Genomic DNA, 27,814 nt, shown 5'->3' on the forward strand with positions numbered 1-27,814 from the left:
AAAGATGGGATTTATAAAGTGAGGGAATAGAAAGGCTTAGTGCACAATGTCGACGGCTTCCATTAACAGTGCAAGCTGCCTTCTTTCTCTTAACAAAACCTCTTCTTCTTCTTCTAATATTAATCGGCCTTCTATTTCTGCAAGGCTTAACAATAACCCTTCTCCTTCTCTCCCTAATCTCATCCAAAACAGGCCTGTTTTTGCTGCCCCTTCCCCTCTTATCACCCCCACTTGGGTACGTTTCTTCTCGTTGCATTCTTGTTTTCTCGATGAAACTGCTACAATTTGACTGTCTTTCGATGTTGATTCATAACTCTCTGCATATGAAAATTTGAGATAGTTTTATAATTTATGTCTAAACGGTTAAATTTTCAATCACATTGTAGCAAATCAATTTCTATAATGCTCTATCTTTACATGACAGTTGCACCTAATTTCATGTTCATCTCTTTCTTACGTACTAAAAATAAAATAAAAAATTCTACTTTTTTTTAAATTGCCACGTCACATCGCTATGGATGCTTCCAAAGCTGCACCCAATTTTTTTTTCATTTAAACTTCTTCTCTCTAATTCATATATATTTGTTTCTATTTTCATAATATTATAACTTTTGGTTTTGTCGTGATATAAAGTTCTATGTTTCATGGATTTGGAATATGTTTAACGGTTGAAAGTCTTTTTTCTTTTCCTTTTTGTGGTATGATTTTTCCTTTCGGTTATTATTGATGTTTACTTATTTTAACTAACTTTATGTTTTTTTTTTACTATTTTTAGTTGTATGAATAGGTAGTTTGAGATTAGTTAGTTGGTCGTTGGAGAGGGTTAGTTTGTAAATATTAGCCCCTTATTATTATTATTTTTTATTTTTCACCTAATAATGGGATAGAGGACACGTGTCCAAATAAAGACCAATAATTTCTTCATGCACTTTAATATTTCACATTCTTTTATATAAAATATATGTGATGTTTGAGATTTGAATTTCAACATTTTAGTTGAGAATATAAATATTTTAATTAAATTATACTCGTACATTTTTTTTTATTATGACTTAACGGTAACTGGTGTATACTATTTTTAAATATTCCAAATTTATTTTATTAATAATTTAAAAAAATGCCTTCAAAATGTAAAAACTTAAAAAAGTAATAGTGGGTGAAGTGAGAAATGAGTTGGATGTCACTTCACTAGCTTCCTTCCCTTTTGCCTTTGAACCACATATGTGTGCATGTCACGTGAATTATTCATGTAAGTCACCAACTGTTTTCTCCTACGTGGCAAGCTACTAGTGGACTCCGAGTAGGACACGTGGCAACATCCAATTCACTGTTCTATTTCTCATGTAACCGACATGTAACGTAATGCATGGCAGCCAAATTTCACCCATCTGTCCCATTTCCCTTGGTTCATAGGTCATAAATCACATTACATACTATGTTTACGTTAGATTTTTCTCTTTATTTCCTTATAAAAACAAGTAAAGTTAGTTGGCGAAATTCATACCAAATTAAGCTCTAAATTTTACCCAAAATGTGTACACACAATCCTTAAACCTTAAACTTTCCATCTCAAACTCTTCTCCCTTTTCATCTTTCTCCTAAGAATTGTTGACCACTTATATTTCGTTTTACAGTTTTTAAAATTAGATCATTAAAGTCTTGTTTGGTAAAAAGTTTTACGCTTAATCTACTATCAGGTAAAATTAAACTTTTTAAGGAAAGAAATCACTTATTTGTTATTTTTTGCTTTTTACTCTACATACCAAATATAAGTTTTTAGGACATGGTTTTGTTCCCTATAATACTACCTTGTTTTTTGCTAAATTTTTGTGGGAATTGAATATTGTAGAGAGAAGATATGGGGAATGGTTCATATGAGGAAGCCATTGAGGCTTTGGAGAAGCTCCTCAGGTACTTTGAATTGAATATACATTAAAGTAGTTTTTTAAAAAAATAAAAAAATAAAAACTAATAAAATCACATATTTTTTTATTTAATTTATTTGTGTATTTTTTTATTATTATTTTTTTTTGTGGGTGCAGAGAGAAGGGAGATTTGAAGGCTGCAGCAACATCAAAAGTGGAACAGATAACAGCAGAATTGAAAACTGTAGATGGAGAAAAGCCAGCCTTTGATCCTGTTGAGAGAATCAAATCTGGTTTCATTCACTTCAAGAAGGAGAAATATGAGTAAACCCTTCAATTACCCTTTTATTACTATTTTTTGACAAAATTAATTCAGTAAAAAACATGTTTATTTAATTGCTTCAACATGTTCTCACAAACTAATCGATTTTTTTTCTATTCTTGTTCGATTTATGCAATGATATGAACTTTTACCTCTAATCCGACCACACTTTTCGTCTTCTCGAAACTGAAACATACTTTGGTCTCATCTTTTTGACTACTCTCTATGTTTTTCAGCAAGAACCCAGAGTTGTATGGTGAACTTGCAAAGGGCCAAAGCCCCAAGGTATTTATCACTTTTTTTTTTTTTATTATTATTATTAGACTTTGATTAGGCTGTTTTATTTAGAGCTGGATTTAATCTGATTTGATTTTGTCATGCCAAATGCAGTTTATGGTGTTTGCTTGCTCTGATTCAAGAGTTTGCCCATCACATGTTCTTGATTTCCAACCAGGGGAGGCTTTTGTGGTCAGAAATGTTGCCAATTTGGTTCCTCCATATGATCAGGTTTTGCTTTAATTCTTCTTAATCAACTAGTTTTTCCTCCATTTTGTGTGTTTAAATCTGAATCTTGGGCCATTTTTTGTTCTGTTGAAAACAGAGCAAATTTTCAGGTACTGGATCTGCCATTGAATATGCTGTTCTTCATCTCAAGGTATATAAACAACTTCAAATATGCCCTTTTTAATTCAGAAATAGATAAGTAGGGGGGAAAACCCACAAAGAAGTCGATTTTCATTCAGGAGTCTTTCATTTGGTTTTATTGTGAGCAATACAAATAGAAAAATTGGGTGGTGAATTGAATGGTTTTGGTGGTATAGGTGCAATACATTGTTGTGATTGGTCACAGTGCTTGTGGTGGTATTAAGGGGCTCATGACTTTCCCATTTGATGGAAACTACTCAACGTAAGCCCTCTTCTCATTTATTTCGATTTCTCTTCACCAAATCGAGAAGTGAAACTCGTGAATTTTACTCGTTAAAGTTAATATTATCATGCAAATTGAAACAACTATTCTCAAACCCATAATTTAGGACGAACAATGACATCATTTGTTTCGTGAAACAAAACGAAGTTATATGCAAAAATATACTAAACAAGAACAATTGAAAGCAACTTCATAAATAAAACATAAAAGTAGTTATCCAGACATATTTTTTGCTCTGAACACTTTTTTGATGCAAGAACAAGCAGTCGAGGAAAAATATTGTATGAATACTACATAAGATGGCTACTCATTGTGTAATAAACTGATTAGTACTCACATTTGTGATTGAAAACACAGTGATTTCATTGAAGAATGGGTGAAAGTTGGTCTGCCTGCTAAGGCCAAGGTGAAATCAAAGCATGGTGATGCAGACCTTGGGGAACTGTGCACACACTGTGAAAAGGTAAAATATAAATAGAGGAAAAGAAAGTGGAACCATTGGATTTCCTTTTGAATTTTTTGGATCTCTTTTAAAAAAATTTCATTTCTTTGTAAATGCAGGAAGCAGTTGCTGTATCTCTTGGGAATCTGCTAACCTATCCATTTGTTAGGGATGGTTTGGTGAATGGAACTCTTGGACTCAAGGGAGGTCATTACGACTTCATTAATGGAACTTTCGAGCTCTGGGGACTCGAATTCAACGTTACTCAGCCTTTGTCTGTATGAACTCCATCTATTACCGGCGGATCGATATGGTTTTTCTCACTGATTTTCTTCGTATGATGTACTTTCTTTGTGTAATTGTCTTTTCTGGTATATAAGTTGACAATAAATATGAGATGGAGTTCATTAGTAACTCCAGTTCTAAAAAGTTACTCTTGATTGCCATTTCTTTCAAACAATGACTTGAGAATGATGCAGAATTTTAAAACTTTTTCATTTTTTTTTTTTTTTTTTTACTTTTTTTACTTTTCACCTTTTTACTCTACCAAAATGCTACTCTTTCTTTGTTAGGTAAAGGATGTGGCCACCATTCTGCACTGGAAGCTCTAGGAACATGTTTAGAAGTCAATCCTGTAAAGATGAGACTTCTTTTAATAACACACTCTTTGGTGATGTTGAAATAAGCCTGTTTTTTTCTTGAGGACTGAATCTTTACTTCAAATTGATTGAAACCCACTTCAGATTCACCAAATTCTAGGAGTTCCATTTTCATTTCTTTCCTTTTATTGATCCAAATTGCATTGGGAATGTTAGACTTTATGAAAGAGCATAAGAAAAATGGAAATCAAAAGTAAAATAATGAATAATTGTCCTAAGAAGAAAATGAAAGAAAAGGAAAAGATCTTGGAGCAGTTTCAAACCTCTATGATATAAAAAGATCTTGGACTGCATCAGTTTGATCTAATTCCAAATCTTGAGCTCTAATTGTTTAGGATAAAATGACACTATGGTCTAAACTAACCATAATTTTTGTTTAGTCTACAAGTTGAAAACTTGAAAACTACTAGTTTGAAATATCCATACGTCACAATGTTAAATATCGTGGGACGATATGATTTTTTTTATAGATAAGACTTTGCTTAAACAAAATATGTTCTGTAGCTCAGACAATAGTCCACAAATTCTGAGGGAGTAAGCTAGAGAGAGATCTTTAAATTTTGTGCTTCTCTTTTGTTTTAGAATTTTAATTAATCATAGGGTTGATAAGCTTACCAGAACTTCCCTAGTGGCTGTTTAAGATGGCACTACATCACCATACCTCTTTTTATAACTCAATTAATAACAAAATGAGATAAAAAACCAGAACCGAGTTAACTGGTTCAACCCTGAACGCGTGCCCCTTCAAAATTGCCATTTGTTAAAATAATATCAGTGAGACTTCGTAGTCTTAAGCTGATCATTAGAGCATTAACACATGGGGGTAATGAGCATCAGGTAGGGCCAGTCCTATTATAGGAAAATTTTCCAAATACGAAACATCCCGACTTCCTTCGACCTGCTACCGTCTTTTAAATGTATAATAAAAATTAAGAGCTCAAATTAACAAAGATTCTTTTTATTGCATCATTTCCAAAACCATCCATAGATATAGGATACGAATTGTTTTGGAAATAGGACAAGATCTTCAGTTAAGAATGAAAGTTCCCTTCTCCATGGTCATGATTGACAAAACCTGAAGGAGATATACTTATAGTTGGCATTGGCCTAACAAAGAATTAAAGAAATGAGTTCGAATCATAGTAGCCACTGCCTAGAAAATCATATCCTAACTTAATATCATGCCATAACCTAATTAAATCCTGCATCATTATGCATACACAAGATAAATCCATTGAAGAAAATGGAAGAGTAGATAGCCACCTGAGTTTTTAAGGTATTAAGAGTACGACAATGTGTTGTAGAGAGGTGAAGGGGAAGAGATAACCTATTTCCCCCTAAAGAAATCAAGTGCTTCAAGAGAACGTTCAAAGACAACATTGTACAGCGGATGGATAGGCTCCAGAAGGTTGGAATAGGGGCCTGCTACTGCCCGTGGAAGTGGTGGAGAATCTTCATTCGATGCGCTATACTGACACAATGAGAGGCCACTCAGGCAATAACATGTGTGGTAGTAATCTTTTGGCTTCCCAGGTTTGTCTCTTAGTCCGCCCTCCTGTACCTGCATCCAAAGAATGATCAGAACCAAACCTCACAAACGGGAATACCTACAAAGAGTGGCCCTGGAACACAAATGATTGTTTACAGAAAATAAGATTGCCAAAATTTGGATAAAGATATAAATATTGTTGTTGAGAATCCCACATCAGAAAAATCAAGGGACCTCACATTCTTTATAAGACACATGGTCTTCTCCTCCCCTAGCTAATTGGTTCTGAGATGAAGTCTCATGTTATCTAATATTGTACCATAGTCCATGAAACCCAAACGAACATTCAGTCCAAGAACAAAACAAAAAAATTGGAATCCGATCCAAGAATGATGAATCCAAAGAGGCACCATCTTGAGGGTGCATGTTGAAGTTCCCACATTGAATGTTTATAAGATATATGGAATACTCCTCCCATTGCCAATTGATCTTGAGATGGAATCTTATGACATCTAATCATTGCACCAACCAAAACACAGAACTCTTACCAGGTAAATAACTCATTATTGTTTTGAAAAATGCACTATTCTATAAATTAATGAATGCAATATGAAAGGGTGAATTCAAGGAGTCCCAGTGCTATTCAATGTTTCATAAAATGAACATCCATCTTCAGAGATGGCAGTCAATTACTTCTGATTCTCGAATCAATTTCAAAACTGCAATATTTTGTATATTCTACTTTACATGAACACTACACAAATTAAAATTAATGAAATTATCTGATGCAAAAAGAAGTCCAACCAACTATCGAGTTAGTAATATGAAATAAATCTCTAAGGTCTACCTGCGCGCACAGAAGTATGTATTGCTGTAAGGCTAAGCTGTTGAAAAGAGGTTGACTGCTTGGATGTTTCTTGATAAATTCATAACCGATATCATTAAAGTTGACCTTTCGAGTAGTACCCGCACCTAATCAGAAGAATAAATATCACAAGATTATCTTCCTTAAGAATGAAATCATGAATATAACCAAGATAACAATTGGGCTTTTTTTTTCTTAAATAAAAAACATATAAGCGCCCTAATAATTGGGCTTTTTTTTTCTTTCTAAACATATACATGCCCCATAAGAATTAAAATACCAAAAGATATCTAATGCTAGAGTTTATTTTTAAGTGTATATACATACCCTCGGTTTGGTTCGGTTTGATTGGTTTTTCAAATAAAAAATCGATCTGAACCAATACTTTTTTGTTTTCTCCAAATACAAACCAATGTGTCCAATTTTATACTAAAAAACCAAACCAAACCATTGCATCAGTTTGGATCAGTTTCGTTTTCTGTTTTTTGGTTTTTTGTGCACCCCTAATGTAACTATTGTCTTATTTATGATTATCTTTTAATAAGAAACAATTTTATTGATGTATGAAATTATAGGGAGAAGAATTGAGCCAAAGGAATTACAAGACTTCTCCAATTGGACAAAAGAGAATCAAAACTGCATGACTTGAAGTATTTAGACAATTTACACCAAGCGAAAACGATGAAGATAACGTCCTCTAAGAATAGGTCGAAAACAGAAAAAGAAAACTGATGGCGTACCAGTTGATAGACCATCAAAGGATGAGCCTTCTTGAGCAGAAGGTTGAACTGATTGTTCTTCAATATCCAAATTTAATCTTTGTAACAGCGAGCAAACGCCTCCCTGTTATCATAAATCAATCAAATGAAAACCAAAGAAACACTGAATCAAACAATACCAAAACTAACCTGCCAGAATGAATAGCAGCCATCAACCAACTTATTTGTTCTCCCCTGAAATCCACACTCTAAACCAGCTTGACGAAACACCACCCAATCCTAATGTGTTGACATAGGTCTCAATATTATTCTTATTATGTTACAATAACATGTAGCATTGAAGCCAAACGGCATGGTCTTAATACAAATGAAGGGCAGGATTAGCAATGACGATTAATTTCCACAGCAAAGTCTTACAAGTAAACTCCGCAAGTCCAACCGGTGAACCTCATTAATCAGAATCAGGGTAGCTAAACCACAAAAGGTGTACCTGATGAGGTTGATATATCAATTATGTACAAAACAGAGTTGCTCATAGGAACATGATAAGATATTCATAGTGTTGAGCATTCAAAAATCGTTTCGCACTACTTCCATGGTATTGTACCTTCGAATTATATAGAGATTGCACAAACAATCATACAATTTTTTATCTTCCCACTGACAAAAGGTGTAGAACTCATTTTCAGTAGAAAAAGAAGAGAGAAAAAAAATGGTGTAGAACTCAGCATCCAACAAGATAAAATGAAGAAAGGCAGAAACATACCCACCATGAGCCTCAGATCCAGGTTCTCCCGCAATACCACCTTCAAAAGTTTGACAACTGCAGAGAAAATTAGCAGAGTAGTTAATGAACCACACACAATAGCAGACTGATTTAACATGTCTGCAAGAAATTATAAACATCAGAGCACAGCAGAACTTGTCAGCTGTCCATCTCACTCTTTCAAGAAGCAGACATTGGAGAAATAAAAGAAAAATCACATGGAATTGCTATTCAAGCTGATATAGTAATTTTTAACTGTGGCAGATTTTCAGTAACTGCTTAATAATTTTACTTTCAGCAGATTATTGGCTTATTTAAGGTTTTCAATCCAACCACTGCACTGCACAGAGGCAAAGTTTGCACAAATTCTAATTTTATATCCCAGTTTATCCATCAGTCACAGGTGTCCAGTGGGAACCATAGTCTCATGTCCAACAGGTTATTGACTTGAGTCTCATGCAACTGAAGAATTTTACTGTACAGCCAAATTACAACATCCAAAGTTCCCAGTTTGCACTCAATTTCTTTTAGATAAAAAAGAACTAATTGCATTAAATAAATGAAATTCAAAAGGGATGGGAAGGGCCACCGAAGCTTCATGCGAAAAAAATTACAAAATGTTCTTCCAAGTGACATATATAGAACTTGAACCATAACTACAAAAAAATTTGTAAAATTTGCACCAATTAAGAGCCACAAAATGAGGCTTTCCACAAGGTCGATGAGCTTTTCTAAACTGAGAAAGACTCCCGGTTTCTTTCAAGCTACTACGAGTGTCCAAAACCAATGCTCTAGCTAGCTGCTAACAGAAACTTCTTAAAAAAATGACAACTGGCCAACGAGGATAAGAGAGAGGTGGTTAGGATTTCCCGTATTTACTCTACTCTTGTTTCTCAGTTATTTGAAAAATAAAAAATAAAAACCTGTAGGTGATAGGTTCATCACATGCTTCACAGAAGCACACGCATGCAGACAATATCTAGGAACCAACCTTTGAATGTAGTTTCCAACATTTTGAACTAGTTCATCATCCAAGATGTTCAATATACTGGCAACCTGAAAGGTAGAAGTTTTGGAGTCATTGTCATCATGACATACTGTATTTGAAAAAAATAAAACTAAAAAAAGGTTGACATTTTATACATAAAACAATTAACACGCTATGCTTGACAACTGACAAATCAAAAACAAACAATTAAATCCCATTTTTTACCGAGTTTTCAAGATTGTGTAATTTTGGTCCATGAACTTTCAAAATGCTTTTAGTCCCTAAAGCTTACTAAATAACCACTATGATTTCTCCCTTACTTTTATTCCTAGTTGTTTAAGCAGGGAATGTTGGGATGGGCATATACATCCACGTCTCATTTATAGGTTGGCTGATGTAGGAGGTAGAATAATAGCAATGACCAAAATGGTTTAGTGTTTAGGTCTAAAATAAATATTTGGAATGTCAATGACTTTAATGGAATTATCCTTAAAGTTAAGGAATAAAGATCCAAATCGGATTTAATCCAAAAACAGAACTCAATAAGGGGGTGTTTGGCTCACAAACATGAGTTGAGTTGAGTTGGTAAAAATTACCAACTCAATGTTTGGCCCATCAACTTTAAAGGTCGGTGGAGTTGAGTTGTTTTTTTTTTTATCAACTCACCCCAACTCACTCCAACTCCCCCCAACTCCCCCTCTAACTCACCCTAACTCTCCCTCCCTCCAATGTTTTCAATGGCTCCACCCATTGACCGACTACCGTGACCACACTCTAATGACCATTTTCACACGGCCAACTCCGACAATCAACTCCAGGTTCCGGCAACGGCAACCACCTTCAATAACAACTTCAATGACCAACTCTATCTTCACACAAACTAACTCCGACAACCACCTTCGCGCCGATAACTTCGACGACTAACTCCAAGCTCCGGTAACCACTTCGATGATAACTCCAACGACCACATCCGCACAAGCAACTCCAGTGACATACTCTGACGACCACCTTCATGTGGCCAACTTCGATGACCAACTCTAGGTTCTGGCAACCACCTTCGATGACAACTTCAATGAAGACCACCTTCAATGATCAACTCCAGTGACAACCACATTTGACAACCAAAACTAACCATCACTTCGAGTGACCAACTTTGAATAAGACCACCTCTTACTTGTAAGACCCAAACTAGTTGCACTCCTCCAATAATTAGTTTGAGGTTCATCCGTTTTAAATTCAGAGTCTACCTTTTTATAGTCCAAATTTTGTTTAATTGTTAGGGAACAATTTGTGATGTATTGAGTGGTATTCATTGCTATGCATTTTTTTTACATGCACATGGATATTTTTGTGGACATTATTATTTCATTTGTAAGAGGCAAATTAGACTTAACCATAAAAACTAACAATAAAAACTGTTTGCACAAAAAATATTTTCAAAAAAGAGTTTACACAAGAAAAAATCATTTAGTTGCATTAGTGTAAAATGTAAAGAATCAAACGTTTACCCAAAAAAAAAAAGTAATAAACTATAAAAATTGAAATTCATATTTCACAAATGGGCAAAAAATAACACAGACTTTCTGACTTAACTCGACTCAACTCAGCACCCCAAACACAGACATTCCAACTCAACTCAACTCTGCACCCTAAACACAGACAATCTAACTCCACAAATAATCTAACTTCCCAGATAATAATTACCAACTCAACTCTGCACACCAAACATCCCCTAAAATATCATTTGCTGCACTGATAGAAGTAGCTAGGGGCATTTCTTCACAAGAATGAGTCTCTTTCTCAACAATATTCAGCTAGAACCTAAAGACTTAATGCCACCATCCTTGATATTTGTGCGTTGACAATACGTATATCCATTGGATGAATCATGATTCATGAATGATCACTTCAGCAAATAAAATAAAACTGCAGTATATTCATGCAATTAAGGCCATGTTTACCAATTCATAATTGATGGATGAATCATAATAGGCGTGAATCGCATACATAATTGGATTGTTTTTTTATCGCGTTTACCTAAAATTACGAATCTGTCACATTTTACTATTACCTTTATTGTTACCTTTACTGCTTGATCCTAACAGTAAAGGTAAAGGTTACAATAAATGTGGTAGATTCATAATTTTGATATTGTTATGGTAATGATAACGATAATGGTAAAGGTAGTAGGTCCCATGTAATTTTCAACCGTAATTAGATTAAGCACCATTCATTCTTTAATTAGATTGCATGATTTGATTGCAGATTTCAAGATGGGCCTCACAACTAATTACAATTACAGAAGCAAGTAAACAACAAAAAAAGTAATCAACTAGGGTCCACTTTTTACATTACCATTTATGGATTATCTCTCACTTGGTGTAAACATGGCCTAAATGCATTGTCTAACACTACAATAAGCCATTTTCCATTTTAAAGCTTTGAAAACATGCCATTCGCTCAAACAACTGGAAATTGCATGCACATGCACAATGCAACATATTTACATCCCAACCCAACAATAAGATGTCGACTTACAGAAATTGCAGTGTAGCAAGCACGAACGTCTATTTCTCCTTGGTCATGCATCCTAATAATATCAACAACGGACAACATCAAAGAAAGGGAAAAAAAAAGACTCAGCCATAGAACCATAAATCAAGCATTAATTCTTGAACACTAAATATAGAGTTGTAATTATGACCCAAGGAGCCAACACAATTTCTAGGAAGACAATAAAAGAATACGGAATCATAACTGGGGATGAACTATTAGAATTGATTTGATACCTGAAGCCTCCGTTGGGTTGCTTCATCTGCAGCAAAAACGTGTATAGTTTATGTCTGAAAGATGTTTCAACGATAATGTCATCACTGCAAAATTACTCAGAAAAGTAACTGATCCCCTGATCATAAATTGACCACCTATTAATTGACGACAAAGCTTTATGACTCCCCAATGTGACAAGTGAGTTCACTGCAGCATAAGTTGTTGCCAGGTGAGGTAACTGTGGAGAACCAAAAAGTTAATGAATCCACAGATATTAATAAATTCAATAGATTGAGGACTACAAAACAGAAAACTGAATGTATTGGAATTGTGCAGATTTACATGATTTAAAGAACAGTAAAAGTAATGCTTGGTCTTAGGTGAGGGATGCAAATTAAGGTTTAGCATGTAGGAGAAGTTTTAGTTAGGTTGTCAGTAGCAACTAGTATATAAAGAAGAGGGGAGGAACTAGGAAGATAAATCCAGATAACTCCTTAGAGAAGGAAGAAGTCCAGACCTCTCAATATTTGATACTTGCGGACTATACTTGAACAACTAATTTCCTTTTTCCTCAATTCTTTTTTCCTTCCTTCTCAATTTCTACCTTCATAAGTAAACTTATTGAGAAGCCCATATCTAATAAAGCAGAATCTAAGAAACCACCAATTACTTTAAGAAAGTCCTTACAAGGCTAAAAGTCCGATTTGGAGGGTCATGCTCTAAACCTCTCAAATTGTGGTGCTTTCTAATTATTCTTAGTCCAGGACAAGTATTTGCTACCATTCTATACTTTCTACAGTTTCATCACATAACACATCTCCGTAGGTGTGACAAGTGACGGACATGCACATTGCACACAGAACACACAATAAGGTGTAACTTGTAAGTAGGTAGTATGGCAGAATCTTGGAAGTATTGTACTGATTAACTCCTTGTAAGACTAATGCACTAAGTTGCATAATATATGCAGAGAATACTATAACATAGTGATTGGACATTTTCTTCTACTCAAAACCCTATGTTTCATTTCTGAGTCATTTTAATGCTGAACATTTGACTAGTACGTGAACATTGCTGCTTTTCTTTCTTCAATTAAAAAACACTCTCTAACAACAGTCATCATAAACTGACAATGGCATAATTTTTCCATAGAAATGAATATGAAATTGACTTGCCTGTCCAGGTCCACCTCCATATCCACCATCTGGGTCCTGCAAGCATGAGAAACCAATACATAACAACAATTTCAACCGTCAGAGTTTAAACGTATCATTCCAACATGAAGCAAGAAATTTCTATGCATGCAATATCTCGTTCAAATGGTAAAAAAAATGAAAACTGTCTGAAGCAAGAACAAGGAGGGAAGGTAATACTTAACAAAGACTGATAAAATAATAATATTCATTCAAGGATACTCGGGTAGTCAGTCCACAAGCTGAAGGATTCCTAATGTAAGAAAGATTTGTTAGTAAATGGTGCAAACAAGAAGAGGTAGAATGACCATACTTGGCAACGATTAAGAAAGTCAATGGCCCTATCCTCCAGTTCAACATCTACAGAGTCTCCCAATAGAGCAATAGAATGCAGGATCCAATAGCAAATCCACGGACGACTGCAAAATGTCAAAAAAGGAGAGGAAAAGGACTTAAATAAGCTAGCATATGATACATTATAACTGCACAATCAAGCATATAGTAGATAATTGAATGGACAGACAACAAATAATCAGGCATTGAACGCTAGGAAAACTTTGCACTCAGATTCTCTACATAGAACCTTGAATTGACCATGACTCATTCACTAATTCTTAGGAGACCAGAGCCTCATCAGCACAACCTTGCATTAGTGTTCTTGAACCAGAATGAACACAAAGAAAAACTTGTCTTAGATATGCATTAATCCAAGCAACAACAAAATAGTTAATAAATGTGGTTACTTTTCCAGTTAAGTTTCAATTTCATAATGATATTCGGTTGAAATTAGGGTTTTTTACTCTAGGGACATTTCTGTCTTTTTCCTTGTACCCTAGGGTTTTCCTTTTTTCTACTTAAGCTGGTAGTCGCTGTGTATACTTTGAATCAGTCTTCTAATAAGAATCTTTTATCCCGTGATTTTTTTCTCCCTGATTAGGGTTTTTCCACGTAAACTTTGTGTGTGCTATTTTCTATCTCTACTATGTCTTTTTCATCATGGTATCAGAGCATGGAGACGAAACCCTGGCCACCACTGAGGAAAACCCAATAGGAGAATCCCAAACCAATGGCACAGATATAGCCATTGTCATCCAAAATGCTATTGACTGATATTTCCAATCTGTCCTTCCCCATCTTCAACGTGATGACCAGCCGACTAGACTCGACCAGCCGGTCAATTTTCCCCAGATTTCGTCCGATTCATCGCAGACGCAGACCATCGGCGATACAACGCAGGTCCACCTGATTTCTTCCGCGCCACAAAGATTGAAGTCGACACAGCCGTTCGACGCTTTCCAGTTAACGCAGCCTCCAACCGGTGTCGTCCCTCTCGTGCGGATTAGTCCAGTAGCTTTGTCCAACCGGTTCCAGCCAATCCCACAAGTCGGCGCGAACCGAGGTTCCCTGATCGACGCTGCTGTCAATGGCGCTGGAGCTGGTCCAAGCTGCAGCTTGTTTCATCAGCCAAATCAGCCAGGAATGGATCCAACCAGCGGCTGCCACTTCATCAATCGGGATCCTCTGTTCCAACCAGATGCGAATAGTAGTTTGGGACAGTCATCGCCGATCATTGGTGGGTTTGGAGGGGGAGAATCATCGTTCCATCGTCAGGACCAAGGGAGTATAATCCAAGGCCAGTTTACTCAGTTGCAACTACAGATAAAGCAGCAGAATGAGATGTTCCAGCAGCAGATAGATGCCATTGGGGAAGCACTGGGATCGACATCCAATGTCCAGCCAGATCTAAACCAAAATCAACCGATTTACCCTGGAAATTCAGTAACTTCTTTCCCTGCATACTCTTCAAATTTATTCTCTGGAGCAATAGGCAACTCTTCTAGCTTTATTGTAGGAGAAAATTTGAATGGTGATAATTATTTCTCTTGGTCCCAATCCATTAAAATGACCCTTGAGGGCTGTCACAAATTTGGGTATCTAACGGGTGAGATACCAAAACCAAGACCAGTCGATGCCCAAGAACGAATTTGGAAGGGAGAAGACTCTCTGCTTCGGTCTATTCTGGCAGGGAGTATGGAACCTCAGATTGGAAAACCCCTACTATATGCAGCCACGGCTTGAGACATTTAGGAGGCAGTCCAAAAGCTTTACTCCAAAAGCCAAAACGTTTCTCAGTTATATACCTTACGTAAGCAAGTTCATGAGTGTAAGCAAGGGGCAATGGATGTTACAGCATACTTCAATAAACTGTCACTTCTTTGGCAAGAGATGGATTTGTGTCGTGAGATGATTTGGAATTGTCCATGTGGAGGAGTCTTGCATTATCAGTCTGAGGAAACCGACCGTGCATACGACTTTCTTGCGGGACTAAACTCTAAGTTTGATGCAATACAAAGTCGTATATTGGGAACCTGTCCAATACCATCCTTAATGAAAGTCTGCTTTGAAGTACGTTTTGAGGAAGACAGGTCTAGGGCAATGAATAATACACTTGTGACGCTGACAGACTCCACTGCGTTCAAAACCTCAGGCCCTATCCAAGATAAACAGAATAGTAAGCCGACTCCAGTGTGTGAACACTGAAAGAAGCCCTAGCACACGAAAGATCAGTGCTGGAAGTTGCATGGCCGTCCGCCGAATGGTAAAAAACGATAGTCAGGTCGGGCACTGGTAGGTGAATTAGCAACTAGAGACACGCAATCTCAGAATTAGGAAAACAGTCAGAGCACTAGTGGTACAGTGGGAGTAAGTGCAATCACCCAATCAGGTACTCTTCACTCCTTTGGCTTTGTTAGCATAACTGGTAGTAAACCATGGATTTTAGATTCAGGGGCTACAGACCACTTGACTGGCTCTTCCGACCAGTTTCTTTCTTATCAACCAAGTGTTGGGAATGAAAAGATCAGAATTGTTGATGGGTCTTTTGCCCCTGTTGTCGGAAAAGGACATTTGTCACCCTTTGAGGGCTTAGTTCTCCAAGATGTGTTGCATGTGCCAAAAGTCTCTTACAACCTTTTATCTGTTAGTAAAATTACAAGGGATTTGAGATGTCGTGTTATCTTCTCACCTGATGCTGTTGTTTTACCGGATCTGAACTCAGGGATGACAATTGGCACTGCCCAGCATGACACGCTCTATTTCCTCACTGAAGAAGCCTCATCTAGGATATGTGATAGGACTGGTTTACTTTCATCTCATTTTTCTGTTTCTGAAACGAACTATAGCACTATCGCCTTGGGCACCCTAATTTCCATTATATGAATTATTTGTTTTCTCATCTTTTTCATAATGTTAATATTTATGTTAATATTTCTAAGTTAAATTTTGATGAGTGTGTCTAAGCCAAACAGCCCCGTGCATCATTAAAATCTCAGCCTTATAAGCCTTCCAAACCATTCACCCTCTTCCATAGCGATGTTTGAGGTCCGTCACCTGCTACTACCGCCACTAGTAAGCGGTGGTTTGTAACCTTCATTGGCGACCATACTAGATTAACCTGGGTTTTTCTTCTGACAAATAAATCCGAAGTTACATCGGTCTTCCAACAGTTCTACTACTCTATAGAAACCCAGTTCAATGCAAAAATCACTATTCTCCGTAGAGACAATGGTCGAGAATACTTTAATAATTCCTTTAGGGAGTTCTTAATCTCAAAAGGAATAGTCCATCAGAGTTCCTGTGCATACACTCCTCAACAAAATGGAGTGGCCGAACGGAAAAACCGTCACCTCATCGAAGTTGCTCGGTCTCTTATGTTGTCAACTTCTCTTCCGTCCTACTTATGAGGGGATGTTTTTCTGACAGCAGGCTATCTGATAAATCGAATGCCATCCCGGGCTCTAAATTCCAAACCCCCCTAGATTACTTCAAAAAGTCTTACCCTAATAACCAACTTATTTCTGATGTTCCCCTTCGAGTATGTGGGTGTGTTGTGTTCGTCCATACTCATGGTCCTAACCGAACCAAGTTTACTCCTCGTGCCCAGAAATGTGTCTTTGTGGGGTATCCTCTTCATCAACGTGGGTACAAGTGTTATTATCCCTCTTCTAGAAAATACTTTGTCTCAATGGATGTGACATTCTTTGAAGATCATCCATTCTTTCCCAATGGTTCCCTCCAGGAGGAGAATACGAGTGAAGAAACCAATTGGGGTCCAAGTCTATCCATCTTACCTGAACCCATTCTTGACATAAGTACCAATGAATCCATCCTACCTACCAAACAAGTCCCATGGATCACATACTATAGGAGGAATCTCATAAAGGAAATAGCGCCGCCTGTTATTTCTCCGGCTCTAGTCCATGAGTCAAAACGGGTGTCAGTTCCAGGTACTAGTACTCCTATTCTTGATGATGGTAATAATTTTGATAAAACTGATGCTTGTGTTGAAAATGATGAGAGCAAAGACAAGGAAGACAATGACAGCAAGTATGATTGCACCAGAAACAATGTGATCGAGGCAAGGAGTGATGATTGTGAGACTTGTTCCAACAGAGAACATTGTTGAAACTGGAAAAGAAATGTCACCTATTTCAGCAGAAAAAACCATTGAGAATGGAAAAGAAATGACAGAACATGAGACCTATGAGCAGGAGGTTGAGTGCAGTATGGAGTCTGAGGAGAATAAAGACCGTGATGCATCTCTTGACCTTCCGATTGCCCTGAGGAAAGGTACCAGATCATGTACGAAATATCCACTGCAAAGTTACTTGTCTTATAGCAACTTGTCCCCTGGGTTCAAGGCCCTCACTACGAGCCTAGACACAGTGGTAATACCGAACAGTATACACACAGCAATGGAGATTCCCGAATGGCTGTCTCTTATACACATCTAGATGTGTATAAGAGACAGAGCCTAGACACAGTGGTAATAACGAACAGTATACACACAGCAATGGAGATTCCCGAATGGAAAGCCGCAGTCATGGAAGAAATGAGGGCGCTTGAGAAAAATCATACGTGGACCAAGTTACTCTTCCAAATGGACACAAAACAATTGGATGTAAATGGGTGTTCACAGTAAAGTATAGGCCCGATGGAACGATTGATAGATACAAGGCCAGATTGGTTGCCAGAGGTTTTACTCAGACCTTTGGGGTTGATTATTCCGAGACTTCTTCACCAGTAGCAAAGTTGAATATAGTACGAGTTCTGCTCTCAGTTGCAGTTAACAAAGATTGGCCCCTTCACCAGTTTGATGTGAAGAATGTCTTTCTTAATGGAGAGTTGGAGGAAGAAGTCTACATGAGTCCTCCCCCAGGATTCGAGAAACAATTTAACCACCGAGTATGTAGGCTAAAGAAGTCCTTGTATGGGTTAAAACAGTCCCCAAGAGCCTAGTTTGGCATATTCACTACCTTTGTAAAGTCACAAGGGTATAGTCAGGGACACTCATATCACACTCTCTTTACTAAGAGGTCAGTATCTGGGAAGATTGCAATTTTGATTGTATATGTTGATGATATTGTCATTTCAGGTGATGATGCTTCAGAGATTGACCGCTTAAAGACGAAAATGGTTGAGGAATTTGAAATCAAGGACCTTGGAAAACTATGGTACTTCCTTGGAATGGAGGTAGCTCGATCGAGAGAAGGGATTTCAGTTTCCCAACAGAAATATACTCTAGACTTGCTTAAGGAGACAGGTATGGCAGACTGCAAACCAGTTGACACCCCCTATAGAAGTGAATGCGAAATTAAGTAATATGAGTGAAGGTGTACCAGTTAATAAAGAGAGATATCAGCGGCTTGTTGGAAAGCTCATCTACCTCTCTCATACTAGACCATACATTTTATATGCAGTTAGTGTGGTGAGTCAGTTTATGCAATCTCCTTACAAAGAACATATGAAGGCGGTGGAGCGCATCCTGAGGTATCTAAAAACCTCTCCAGGGAGAGGCTTGATGTTTAGAAAAACTGATAGACGATGCATCGAGGCATACACAGATGCAGATTGGGCAGGTTCTATAGTGGGTACAAAGAACATATGAGAGCAGTGGAGCGCATCCTGAGATATCTGAAAACTTCTCCAAGGAGAGGCTTGATGTTTAGAAAAACTGATAGACGATGCATCGAGGCATACACAGATGCAGATTGAGCAGGTTCTATAGTGGGTAGAAAGCCGACATCAGGATATTGTACATTCATGTGGGGTAACCTTGTCACATAGAGGAGTAAGAAACAAGGGGTTGTTGCCAGAAGTAGTGCCGAAACTGAGTACAGGGCCATGAGTCTGGGGATATGTGAAGAAATTTGGCTAGAAAAGGTTCTAAGCTGTCTCTTATACACATCTAGATGTGTATAAGAGACAGACCCAGTTCAGCATGACAGAACAAAGCATGTGGATATTGATCGACATTTCATCAAGGAGAGGCTTGACAGTGGCAACATTTGTGTCCCCTATGTTCCTTCTAGCCAACAGATTGCAGATGTCCTAACGAAGGGACTGCCCAGACAGTTGTTTGACTCTTGTGTTAGCAAGTTGGGTCTTATTGACTTTTATGCCCCAACTTGAGGGAGAGTGTTGAAATTAGGGTTTTTTACTCTAACGGCATTTCTATCTTTTTCCTTGTACCCTAGTGTTTCCCTTTTTTCTATTTAAGTTGGTACTCACTGTGTATACTTTACATCAATCTTCTAATAATAATCCTTTATCCCATGGTTTTTTCTCCCTGATTAGGGTTTTTCCAAGTAAACTTTGTGTGTGCTATTTTCTATCTCTACTCTGTCTTTTTCATCATATTTACTACCCATTTTTTATCAAACAACCTTCATTGAGATAAAAATGAAAGAATATATGGGCATAAAAAAACCAGCCCATAAAAACAGGATCTCAACTAAAAAGGGACTCCAACTATACAAAATAGAACCTAAAAGATAGTTAAAAAGGTCTAGAAGATCGAAGCCCTGATGGAAACATACAAGAGCCAACACCTAAACACATGATTAGGATGCCTTTCCATCTCCTAAACAGATGGTTAAGCGCAGAACCAATCCGCTCCCGTGTTCATTATCCATTTTGAGAAGAAACACAACAAAATAGAATACTTAGCTACAAAACTAGAAGTCTAAATGACCTTCAAATACACATCAAGCCTCGCCAAAAACCACTTGTAGAGTTTAACCCACTAACAAAAGTTAAATTTTCATTTAGAACAAAAGGAATTGCCACAAGCAAAGACTGCATGATAGTTGAAGATACGGATTCGACAGCCTACAAGAAATATAGACTTACTTGGCATCCAATACGCGAAATGAGGGTCCTAGATGATTGAGACCATTAGTAAGATATTCGATATGATTCTCACGATGAAGCTCCAGTCTAGAAACAAACGAAAATCATTAAAAACCACAAGCGAAGTACAACATCTGCACTTAAAACGAATCATTTGAAGTCAGAAAGAACTCCTAGCTTATTACATGAACTCTTGAGCGCTGCAAGGAGCCCGAAGGAAAAATTCGTATATCCGAGCAACCTCATATTCCACCATCCTTTGATTCTGCTGCGTCACCGTAAGTTCCTCCGGCACCGGCGCTTCCATAATTGGCCGTCCAAAGACACTGCACTGAGACCAAGGGGTTCTCCTTGGTTCTGCTCGAGAGCAAATTCACAACGACGAGCCGATTATCTTTGGCGCGAGATTCCTACCAACCCTAGATACTCGGGTTCACGACCCGGATATGGATCTAACCCGTTTTAAATGACCCGGTATTGATTTTTTGTTGTCCATTTTTTTTATTTTAATCTTGTTTTATGAGATTTTAATTGTCTTGATTTGGTAAAGTAGCATGCATAAACTCTCATACATTGTGATCGAGTTCTCACTACAAAATGTTGTTGTCTAAATAACTTTATAATTCTTGGAATCTTCCTTAGTTGAGTTGTTAAAATTATCTTAAATCATGTTATGTTTTAGGTTTTCAAATTCATTGAATTCTATTTTTTAAAATTATTTTTCGTACAAATTCTAAAAATAACATTTTTATGTTTTCTTTTGAAAACAACATTTTTATGTTTTCTTTGTATTCATAATTTGAATTTTAAATTTTAAAATCCATAATTATGTTAAATAAAGATAAAAATATTTAGAAATATAGTATGTTGTGTTAAAAATCCAATCCATTCAAATATATATGAACGTAGGAATAAAGAGACTTTGATACTCAAATTGGAATTTGTAACAATCGAGATCATTCAAATTTCACACTGAACTAGATATACGTCCCATTACTAATTCAAGGAAAGAGGATATTAATAAGATCAAACAAGGATCCCATCTCTCTTAGCGAGGGAATTAATCATTTTTTTGAAGTTTAAGGGCGGGGTTTTTTGCTTCATTTCAAAGGATATTTAATCAATAAGCCAGTCGAGAGATGGAACATCGATTTCGCTTAACAGAAGAAGATATTCCTTCGGAACCCTCTCCTATTGTTTTGTAATAATCAAAGGAAAGTCAAATAGAATTTCATTCAATTATCAAAAAGTTATCTTATAATATAACAAGTTATTATTATAATGCAGAATATATAGAATAGTAATTCTAGTTAGAAACTCCTAATAATTATATAGTGACACTTTGATTACAAAAAAAAAAAAGCAAAAGTGGACCTAACTCGTTGAATCATGACTATATCCACTATTCTGATATTCCAATTCAATAAAGGATGATGAAACAGTAGATCTTTTTTATTGCATTTTCATATTTAAGTTGGACTCCACACACAGGAATCTGTCGATATTTCCGATTAAATCCTCTTGTTTGTAGACGTTCTATAGAAAAAATAGCTATTTCCCTTTCGCCACAGAGAAACCTTTATTCCAAGTCATAACATATGAGCCGTTTCCAAATATCTTTCTTGATTCCATTCCAAAACAGAAGATAACAAAGGATAAGATCCATTTCTATCTATATAAGATAAGAGATTTTCTATCTATATAAAAAAAGAGAGATTCTATATCAGATCACGGCTCCATGTACAATATTTCCATAGTGATACATATTCCATTTTTGTTCTAACAATGTGACGAAGAATGAAGACGAGAACGAGACTTTCATTTACAGTATTGAGTGAATAATATTGATCTAGGTCAGGTTATGGATCAATCATCAAATGATTTATTCAATATTATAGATGATACGGAGGGACCGTTTCCTTTTTGTGGGTTGGTCCGGTCTATTGCTCTTTCCTTGTGCCTATTTTGGCCGTCGGAGGGTTGTTTACAGGTACACCCCTTTGTAACTTCATGGTATACCCACCCATGGATTGGCAAGTTCCTATTTGGAAGGACGTAACTTATTTAACCGCCGCAGTTTCGACTCCTGCTAATAGTTTAGCTCACTCTTTATTGTTACTATGGGGTCCTGAAGCACAAGGAGATTTGACTCGTTGGTGTCAATTAGGTGGTCTGTGGACTTTTGTTGCTCTCCATTAATAGGTTTCATGTGACGTCAATTTGAACTTGCTCGATCTGTTCAATTACGACCTTATAACGCAATCGCATTCTCGGGACCAATTGCTTTTTTTGTTTCTGTATTCCAGATTTATCCACTAGGTCAGTCTGGTTGGTTCTTTGCGCGCTAGTTTTGGTGTAGCAGCTATATTTCGATTCATCCTCTTTTTCCAAGGGTTTCATAATTGGACATTGAACCCATTTCATATGATGGAGTTGCAGGTGTATTGGGCGCTGCTGCATATGCGCTATTCATGCTACCGTAGAAAATACCTTATTTGAGGATGGGGATGGTGCAAAAACATTCTGTGCTTTTAACCCAGAAGAAACTTATTCAATGGTCACTGCTAACCGTTTTTGGTCCCGGTTGCTTTTTCCAATAAACGTTGGTTACATTTCTTTATGTTATTTGTACCAGTAACAGGTTTATGGATGAGTGCTCTTGGAGTAGTTGGTCTAGCCCTGAACGTGCCTATGACTTCGTTTCTCAGGAAATCCGTGCAGCGGAAGATCCTGAATTTGAGACTTTCTATACTATACCAAAAATATTCTCTTAAACAAAGGTATGAGTGCTTGGATGGCGGCTCAAGATCAGCCTCATTAAAAAACAAACCTTATATTCCCTGAGGAGGTTCTAGTAATTAAGACATATTAAAGATCAAGTATAAACAGATCAAAAAGTACACAATTAGAGGGTTTACTACTATAATAGAATAAAATCAATTCAATAATGAATTTCTCTTTCGAGTATGTTTATTACCTCCAATCTCATATTGAAGTAGATCTTTAGGGTATAATTCAATTCCGTCATTCTTAGATAATCAATATCATTATATAAACTTCTTTCTGTTACAAAGAGATCAAAAAGTACACGTTAACTTTAGTAAGGAAGCGAGCATTCGCGTACACGTTAACTTCGATAAACATTGGTTTAATGCTACATTCGGTGTGTACTTCCCACCTACATATAGGACATATAGAAAAGGAGGAACAATGGTCCAATCTAACAGCAAATCGGTTATTACCTTGTTACGTGAGGAATCTTCTTTCGCTAAAAGAAACGGACTTGCCCACTTAGTAACATCTCCCTTTTCCTGGGGAAGAGGTTTAATATCCCTTTAACCTGAGAGTGGCTCAAAGCCTTTTCAGACGGGAGGGCATCATCTAGGTTGGAAGTATCCATGAATTCTTAGAGCTATTGGAGAGCTTTAGAGCTCAAGGTTCGTAAAAGTCTTCTGGTCTTCCATCGGGAACTAGTTCCGGGCAGGAGGGCGTCAGAGGCCGAGAAAAGAGAAGAAGATCTATCCGCCGCGGGGGAAGTTTGACTGCTAGAGCACCAGCACCCTAGTCAGACACAGATTCAGTTCCAAGTTCTCCTCCTAGTCCTTCTGTTAGTGAAGCAGTAGGCAGAAAAAAGTTGTGTCCAGGGGAAAGATCAATAAAGCAGTTTTTTGCTATTTTCTAGCATCATGAATGACGAACTAAGGGATGTTCACACCAGAGATAGAGACTATAGTAGCTATAGGAAGGGCATTCCTCCTGTGAATGAAAAACTTCTTTCAAGAAGATTGAACAGAAAGTTCGTAAGGTGAAGAATGAGGAGTTAGCTTCCAAATCAGGTAATATCTTGAGTTTTCCAAATTGAAAAGAACTCAGGCCCTGAAGAAGAAGATTTTTTTCTCTGGCGTACAAAAAGTTACCTCCAATAAAGGAAGTGGAAACTAAAGGGTCTGACAATAGTTTGATTATCAGCGATCGAGATAAATGATAAACAATCGAATGGATGAAGAATGCAATTCATAATCCTAAAAAAATTCTTACAACGCTAAACCAGCGAAAAGAGTTTATCAGGTAACGATTTAAAAACCTGATCCCCAAAGCAACGGTAAACAAAGACCTCTGGGTATTCCTACCCTGCAGGATAGATGTTTACAGGGATTGTGAAATCTAATAAAGTCCCTCGCCACAGCAACTTTAACAATTTCTCAATGCCTTCCACCCATGACTACTAAGTACCTATACTAAGTTCTATCCTAATAAACCGGACACGGGATAGGAAAATCAGCCTCGAGGCTAACTGCTCCTTTAAGCTCAGGGAAGAAGACCTAGCCCAGCTTTATTTCCGAGCCATTAATAACTGCCAGATTATCAACGGATCCGGCTACCCCTTCAAGAGGTCTAGCTTTTCTTTCACACCCCGCTTTCGACCGTCCAATTCTTCTTCTCTAGTCATGGTCACCATTTTGTTATCGCCGCTACAGACTACTTCACCAAGTGGGTTGAAGCAATACCAATGGCCTTAACCGATTGGAAAGGCGTGGCATATGCTTAATCTACACTCATCTTCTTTTATTGAATAGGTCTTCCTAAGTCTATATAGTCTTAGATAACGGTACCCGAACCGGTTGCATATATTCCTCTGGAGTTTAGGATTACTCATTATTTTAGCACCAAACTAAAAATAAGACCACATTGTAGTCTTAGTATCCAAGGATTGACCTTAAATACAAGAACAAACACTCTTTTTTTACTATGGTCTTATGTCGAAAGAAGAGAGCTGACCTAAACAGAGAGAGGTTAACTAATACGCTCGACCATAGGGAGAGGAGCAAAGCTTGTGAACAAAGAAAGCAGATCACAGACTAGCTTTAGCCGAGAAAAAGGCGAGTTAAGGACGCAGAAAGAAAGGAGGCTGCTGAGCAAGAAGCAAAAATGGCTGCATACGAGTAAGCCCACTTTAGTCGCTTTCGAAATAGTATACGGGTGAATTCCCATCTTTTCTTTTCTAGCTGATATTGTAATGCATGACATGGATCAATAAAATATTCGCCTTTCCCCTGCATCATCATGGAAAAATCCAATTTTCTAAGCATGATTACGACTACGTGAATGCATGATTAAATAGATACCTAATTTCACGAAATAAACCATCATGGAAATAAAAAATAATGCTTTAAAAAAGAACACTAGATATCAAACACCCGACTCCATGGAAACCATCCTACTTGTAAAGGCAGAAGTTTGAGAGGCTAAGACAAAGCCCCCTCCATGATTGAAAAGAAAGGTTGAGTTGCACCAAAAGCCTTCTCATAGGAGAAACTGTTGGAATGCATTACAATAGGTCCGAAGTCATATCTAGTAAATTTTAGTGATTTAGGGATCGAAAAATTCAGCTTCTCACAAATCCCAGGGGAAAGGAATGTCTAACCATACGGGTCAGAGTCCCGTCTGGTCTAAGCGCTCAACCGCCTTCCTGTGCGGTACTACACCCACCACCGCCCTTGGAGGCATATAAGATAGACTACACGCTAACAGCTTGAGCAAGAAGGCCTAGCTTTTTATGGTAGCTGACGCTAGGATTTGGGAAGAATATACATGAGAGTCGTGAGTGTGAGGAGAAAGAGCCTTCCCATTTGCTGTTTCTAGACCCAGGAAGACTTGCCTTTTCCGCTATCACTTCCGTCATAGAGCTCTGATAGGAAAGAGACCTATGAATGCCTTTGGCTCTAAGCCGTACGTACCACTGTTCAATGCCGTCTTCAGCCGGGGGGAAACTTTCTCTCGTGCTATGGCGCGCTTTTGAGCGCATTCATTGCTTTGAGGGAGCAAGGAAGTCTTGAGTTGGGCGCGTAAAGTGTTGGGTGGTGTGGTTTTTCGATGGATAGCTTTTTCAATCTCTATCATGGGTTTGATAGATCTGAATCTTGTGTTTATGGGCGTGTATGGATCCCCCCCCCCTGCTTTGATTGCTTTTCACATTTTCATATAATGCAAATTTGTTTAGACATTGACATTTATAGTTGTAAACAGATATATAGTGTGCATTGATAGATAGCAATGGTAGTCAAGAGCATTCCTTTCCTAGGGCCAAGATGGTCTCTTTTCTTCCTTCCTTATTCTGGCTGCTGTTGATGGAGAAGCCATTGAGCAAGGCAAGGAGTCGAGACAGTCTTAGCTACAATCCCTGCCCTTACCTGAGTATCTTCCTTATCGTCTGAAAACAGAATAGTCTTTTATCGAATCGTCTCTTTTCAAGGGAATAAGAGTGAAGAAGAATGCGCGTCATCCTCTTCTGAGGAGAGATCCTTTATGAAATACATTTCTTTCGAGATACGAAGAATAAGCTATCTTTTACAAGCATGATCACTCCATTTAAAGTAAAGGGATTCAATCCCAAACCCCATTTGAAGCAGACGACAAGAAGGATGTCGGAATCCGGAGGAAATCGAGTTCTTCCGAAGCAAGTCAAACGTCGTTCTTTCCACTGTCGTCTTAGTTTCATGTTTGATTCCAGCGACAATGAGCTCTGGTAAAGTGTGATCTGACGTCTGAAAGAAGAACCTCCACTTGAAGGCGACAGCAAGGTCTCGTCTGTCGCCCGGTCTGATTGAGGAGTAACTGTTTTTCCTTGAGAGTTCTCTCCCTTCGATCGAGTTGGATCCGGAGCCAAAACCCCTATATATTTATTAGACTTAGGTTGGGTTTAGCAGATGGCCTCGCCAACTACATCTATTAGTTAAGGGGGTTGGTTGGGCTCAGTAAAGTCTTTTAGGAGACTGTTTGAGGCCATACAACGACTTCCGAAGTTTAGCATACACAACCTGACTCCCCTGAGCAACAACACCCTGAGGTTGCTCCATATAAACCTCCTCTTCGAGATCACCATGCAGGAATGCATTTTTTTATGTCAAGCTGATGCAAGGGCCAATGAGATATAGCTGCTAAAGCAATAAGTAACCGACTGAAGTAATCTTGGCAACCGGAAAAGGTGTCAGAGTAGTCAACACCATAAACCGGAGTATAACCTTAGCAACCAGCCGAGCTTTTCAGCCTGCCTATCAACAGAACCATCAGGCCGAAATTGATCGTATACACCCATCGACACCAACGGTCGTCCTTACCACGTGGAAGATGCACAAGCTCCCAAGTACCATTGGCAATGAAGAGGCAAGACATCTCCTCAGCATAGCTGCCCGCCATCCTGGATGTGATAATGGCCTCTGCCAAAGACTTAGGAATAGACACAGAGGATAGCGAAAGTAAACAAAGGCAGTATAACTGGGAAGATAAATGGCGATAAAGAAAAAAAATTTGGAATGGGATGAGCTGTGCATGTACGAGTACCTTTACGGAGTGCGATGGGCATATCTTAAGTCAGAGGGTGGATCGCGGACTGTAGGGGCCACCGGCACAGGAGACGAGTCCACTGAGCTGTAGTAGAGGGAACAGGAGCTTGCTCAACCTGTGGAATAGTGGAAGCGAACGGTCCTGCGCTGATACACCTGATATTTCCCTCATAGCTCAGAAAGATGGTGAAGGTGCAAGTATAAGGAAAGTAAGGGACCGGAAGTGGTAATGTCGGAGAGGGATTAAGATGCGTAACAGAAGAGACTGGAAAGTA

General features: G+C 37.8%; 2 protein-coding genes and 1 pseudogene across 5 annotated transcripts; 2 read left to right on the plus strand and 1 right to left on the minus strand.

Moving 5' to 3' along the window:
- On the plus strand, positions 1-4,310 carry LOC120089774 (carbonic anhydrase, chloroplastic). 4 transcript variants are annotated; one of them, XM_039047166.1, is made up of 10 exons: positions 1-235; positions 1,850-1,911; positions 2,043-2,189; positions 2,424-2,472; positions 2,578-2,694; positions 2,789-2,842; positions 3,009-3,094; positions 3,473-3,578; positions 3,677-3,835; positions 4,130-4,310. In XM_039047166.1, exons 1-10 carry the CDS (start codon positions 47-49, stop codon positions 4,166-4,168), a joined length of 1,008 nt encoding a protein of 335 aa, XP_038903094.1. In that variant the 5' UTR covers positions 1-46; the 3' UTR covers positions 4,169-4,310. The 4 variants fall into 4 exon arrangements, 3 of the variants coding, with proteins under 3 accessions (XP_038903094.1, XP_038903095.1, XP_038903096.1); XM_039047167.1 differs by having other exon boundaries at positions 3,677-3,870; positions 4,130-4,259; XR_005485323.1 differs by having other exon boundaries at positions 2-235; positions 3,677-3,892; positions 4,130-4,259.
- Positions 4,311-5,172: 862 nt separating this feature from the next.
- On the minus strand, positions 5,173-20,606 carry LOC120089773 (protein farnesyltransferase subunit beta). Its single transcript, XM_039047164.1, has 14 exons — positions 20,382-20,606; positions 20,197-20,283; positions 13,319-13,424; positions 12,988-13,023; positions 11,968-12,050; positions 11,833-11,886; positions 11,582-11,633; positions 9,047-9,111; positions 8,056-8,112; positions 7,707-7,779; positions 7,479-7,568; positions 7,311-7,413; positions 6,553-6,677; positions 5,173-5,777 (listed from the first exon to the last, which is right to left on the minus strand). The coding sequence occupies exons 1-14, from the start codon at positions 20,501-20,503 to the stop codon at positions 5,544-5,546; spliced, it is 1,287 nt and encodes a 428-aa protein (XP_038903092.1). The 5' UTR covers positions 20,504-20,606; the 3' UTR covers positions 5,173-5,543.
- A 1,374-nt stretch (positions 20,607-21,980) lies between these two features.
- Positions 21,981-23,040, plus strand: LOC120090721 (annotated as a pseudogene).
- The last annotated feature ends 4,774 nt before the right edge of the window (positions 23,041-27,814 follow it).

The sequence above is a fragment of the Benincasa hispida genome, chromosome 11 (assembly GCF_009727055.1).
Source record: "Benincasa hispida cultivar B227 chromosome 11, ASM972705v1, whole genome shotgun sequence".
NCBI classification, from domain to species: Eukaryota; Viridiplantae; Streptophyta; class Magnoliopsida; order Cucurbitales; family Cucurbitaceae; genus Benincasa; species Benincasa hispida.

Coding starts and splice junctions, on each gene's coding strand:
- LOC120089774 (XM_039047166.1), top strand. CDS start 47: ATGTCGACGGCTTCCATTAACAGTGCAAGCTGCCTTCTTTCTCTTAAC. Junction 2,843..3,008: donor ATGCTGTTCTTCATCTCAAG/GTATATAAACAA, acceptor TTGGTGGTATAG/GTGCAATACATTGTTGTGAT. Junction 3,095..3,472: donor TTTGATGGAAACTACTCAAC/GTAAGCCCTCTT, acceptor TTGAAAACACAG/TGATTTCATTGAAGAATGGG.
- LOC120089773 (XM_039047164.1), bottom strand. CDS start 20,503: ATGGAAGCGCCGGTGCCGGAGGAACTTACGGTGACGCAGCAGAATCAA. Junction 13,024..13,318: donor ACTTTCTTAATCGTTGCCAA/GTATGGTCATTC, acceptor TCATGCTTGCAG/GACCCAGATGGTGGATATGG. Junction 8,113..9,046: donor GTTGGAAACTACATTCAAAG/GTTGGTTCCTAG, acceptor TTTTCTCTGCAG/TTGTCAAACTTTTGAAGGTG.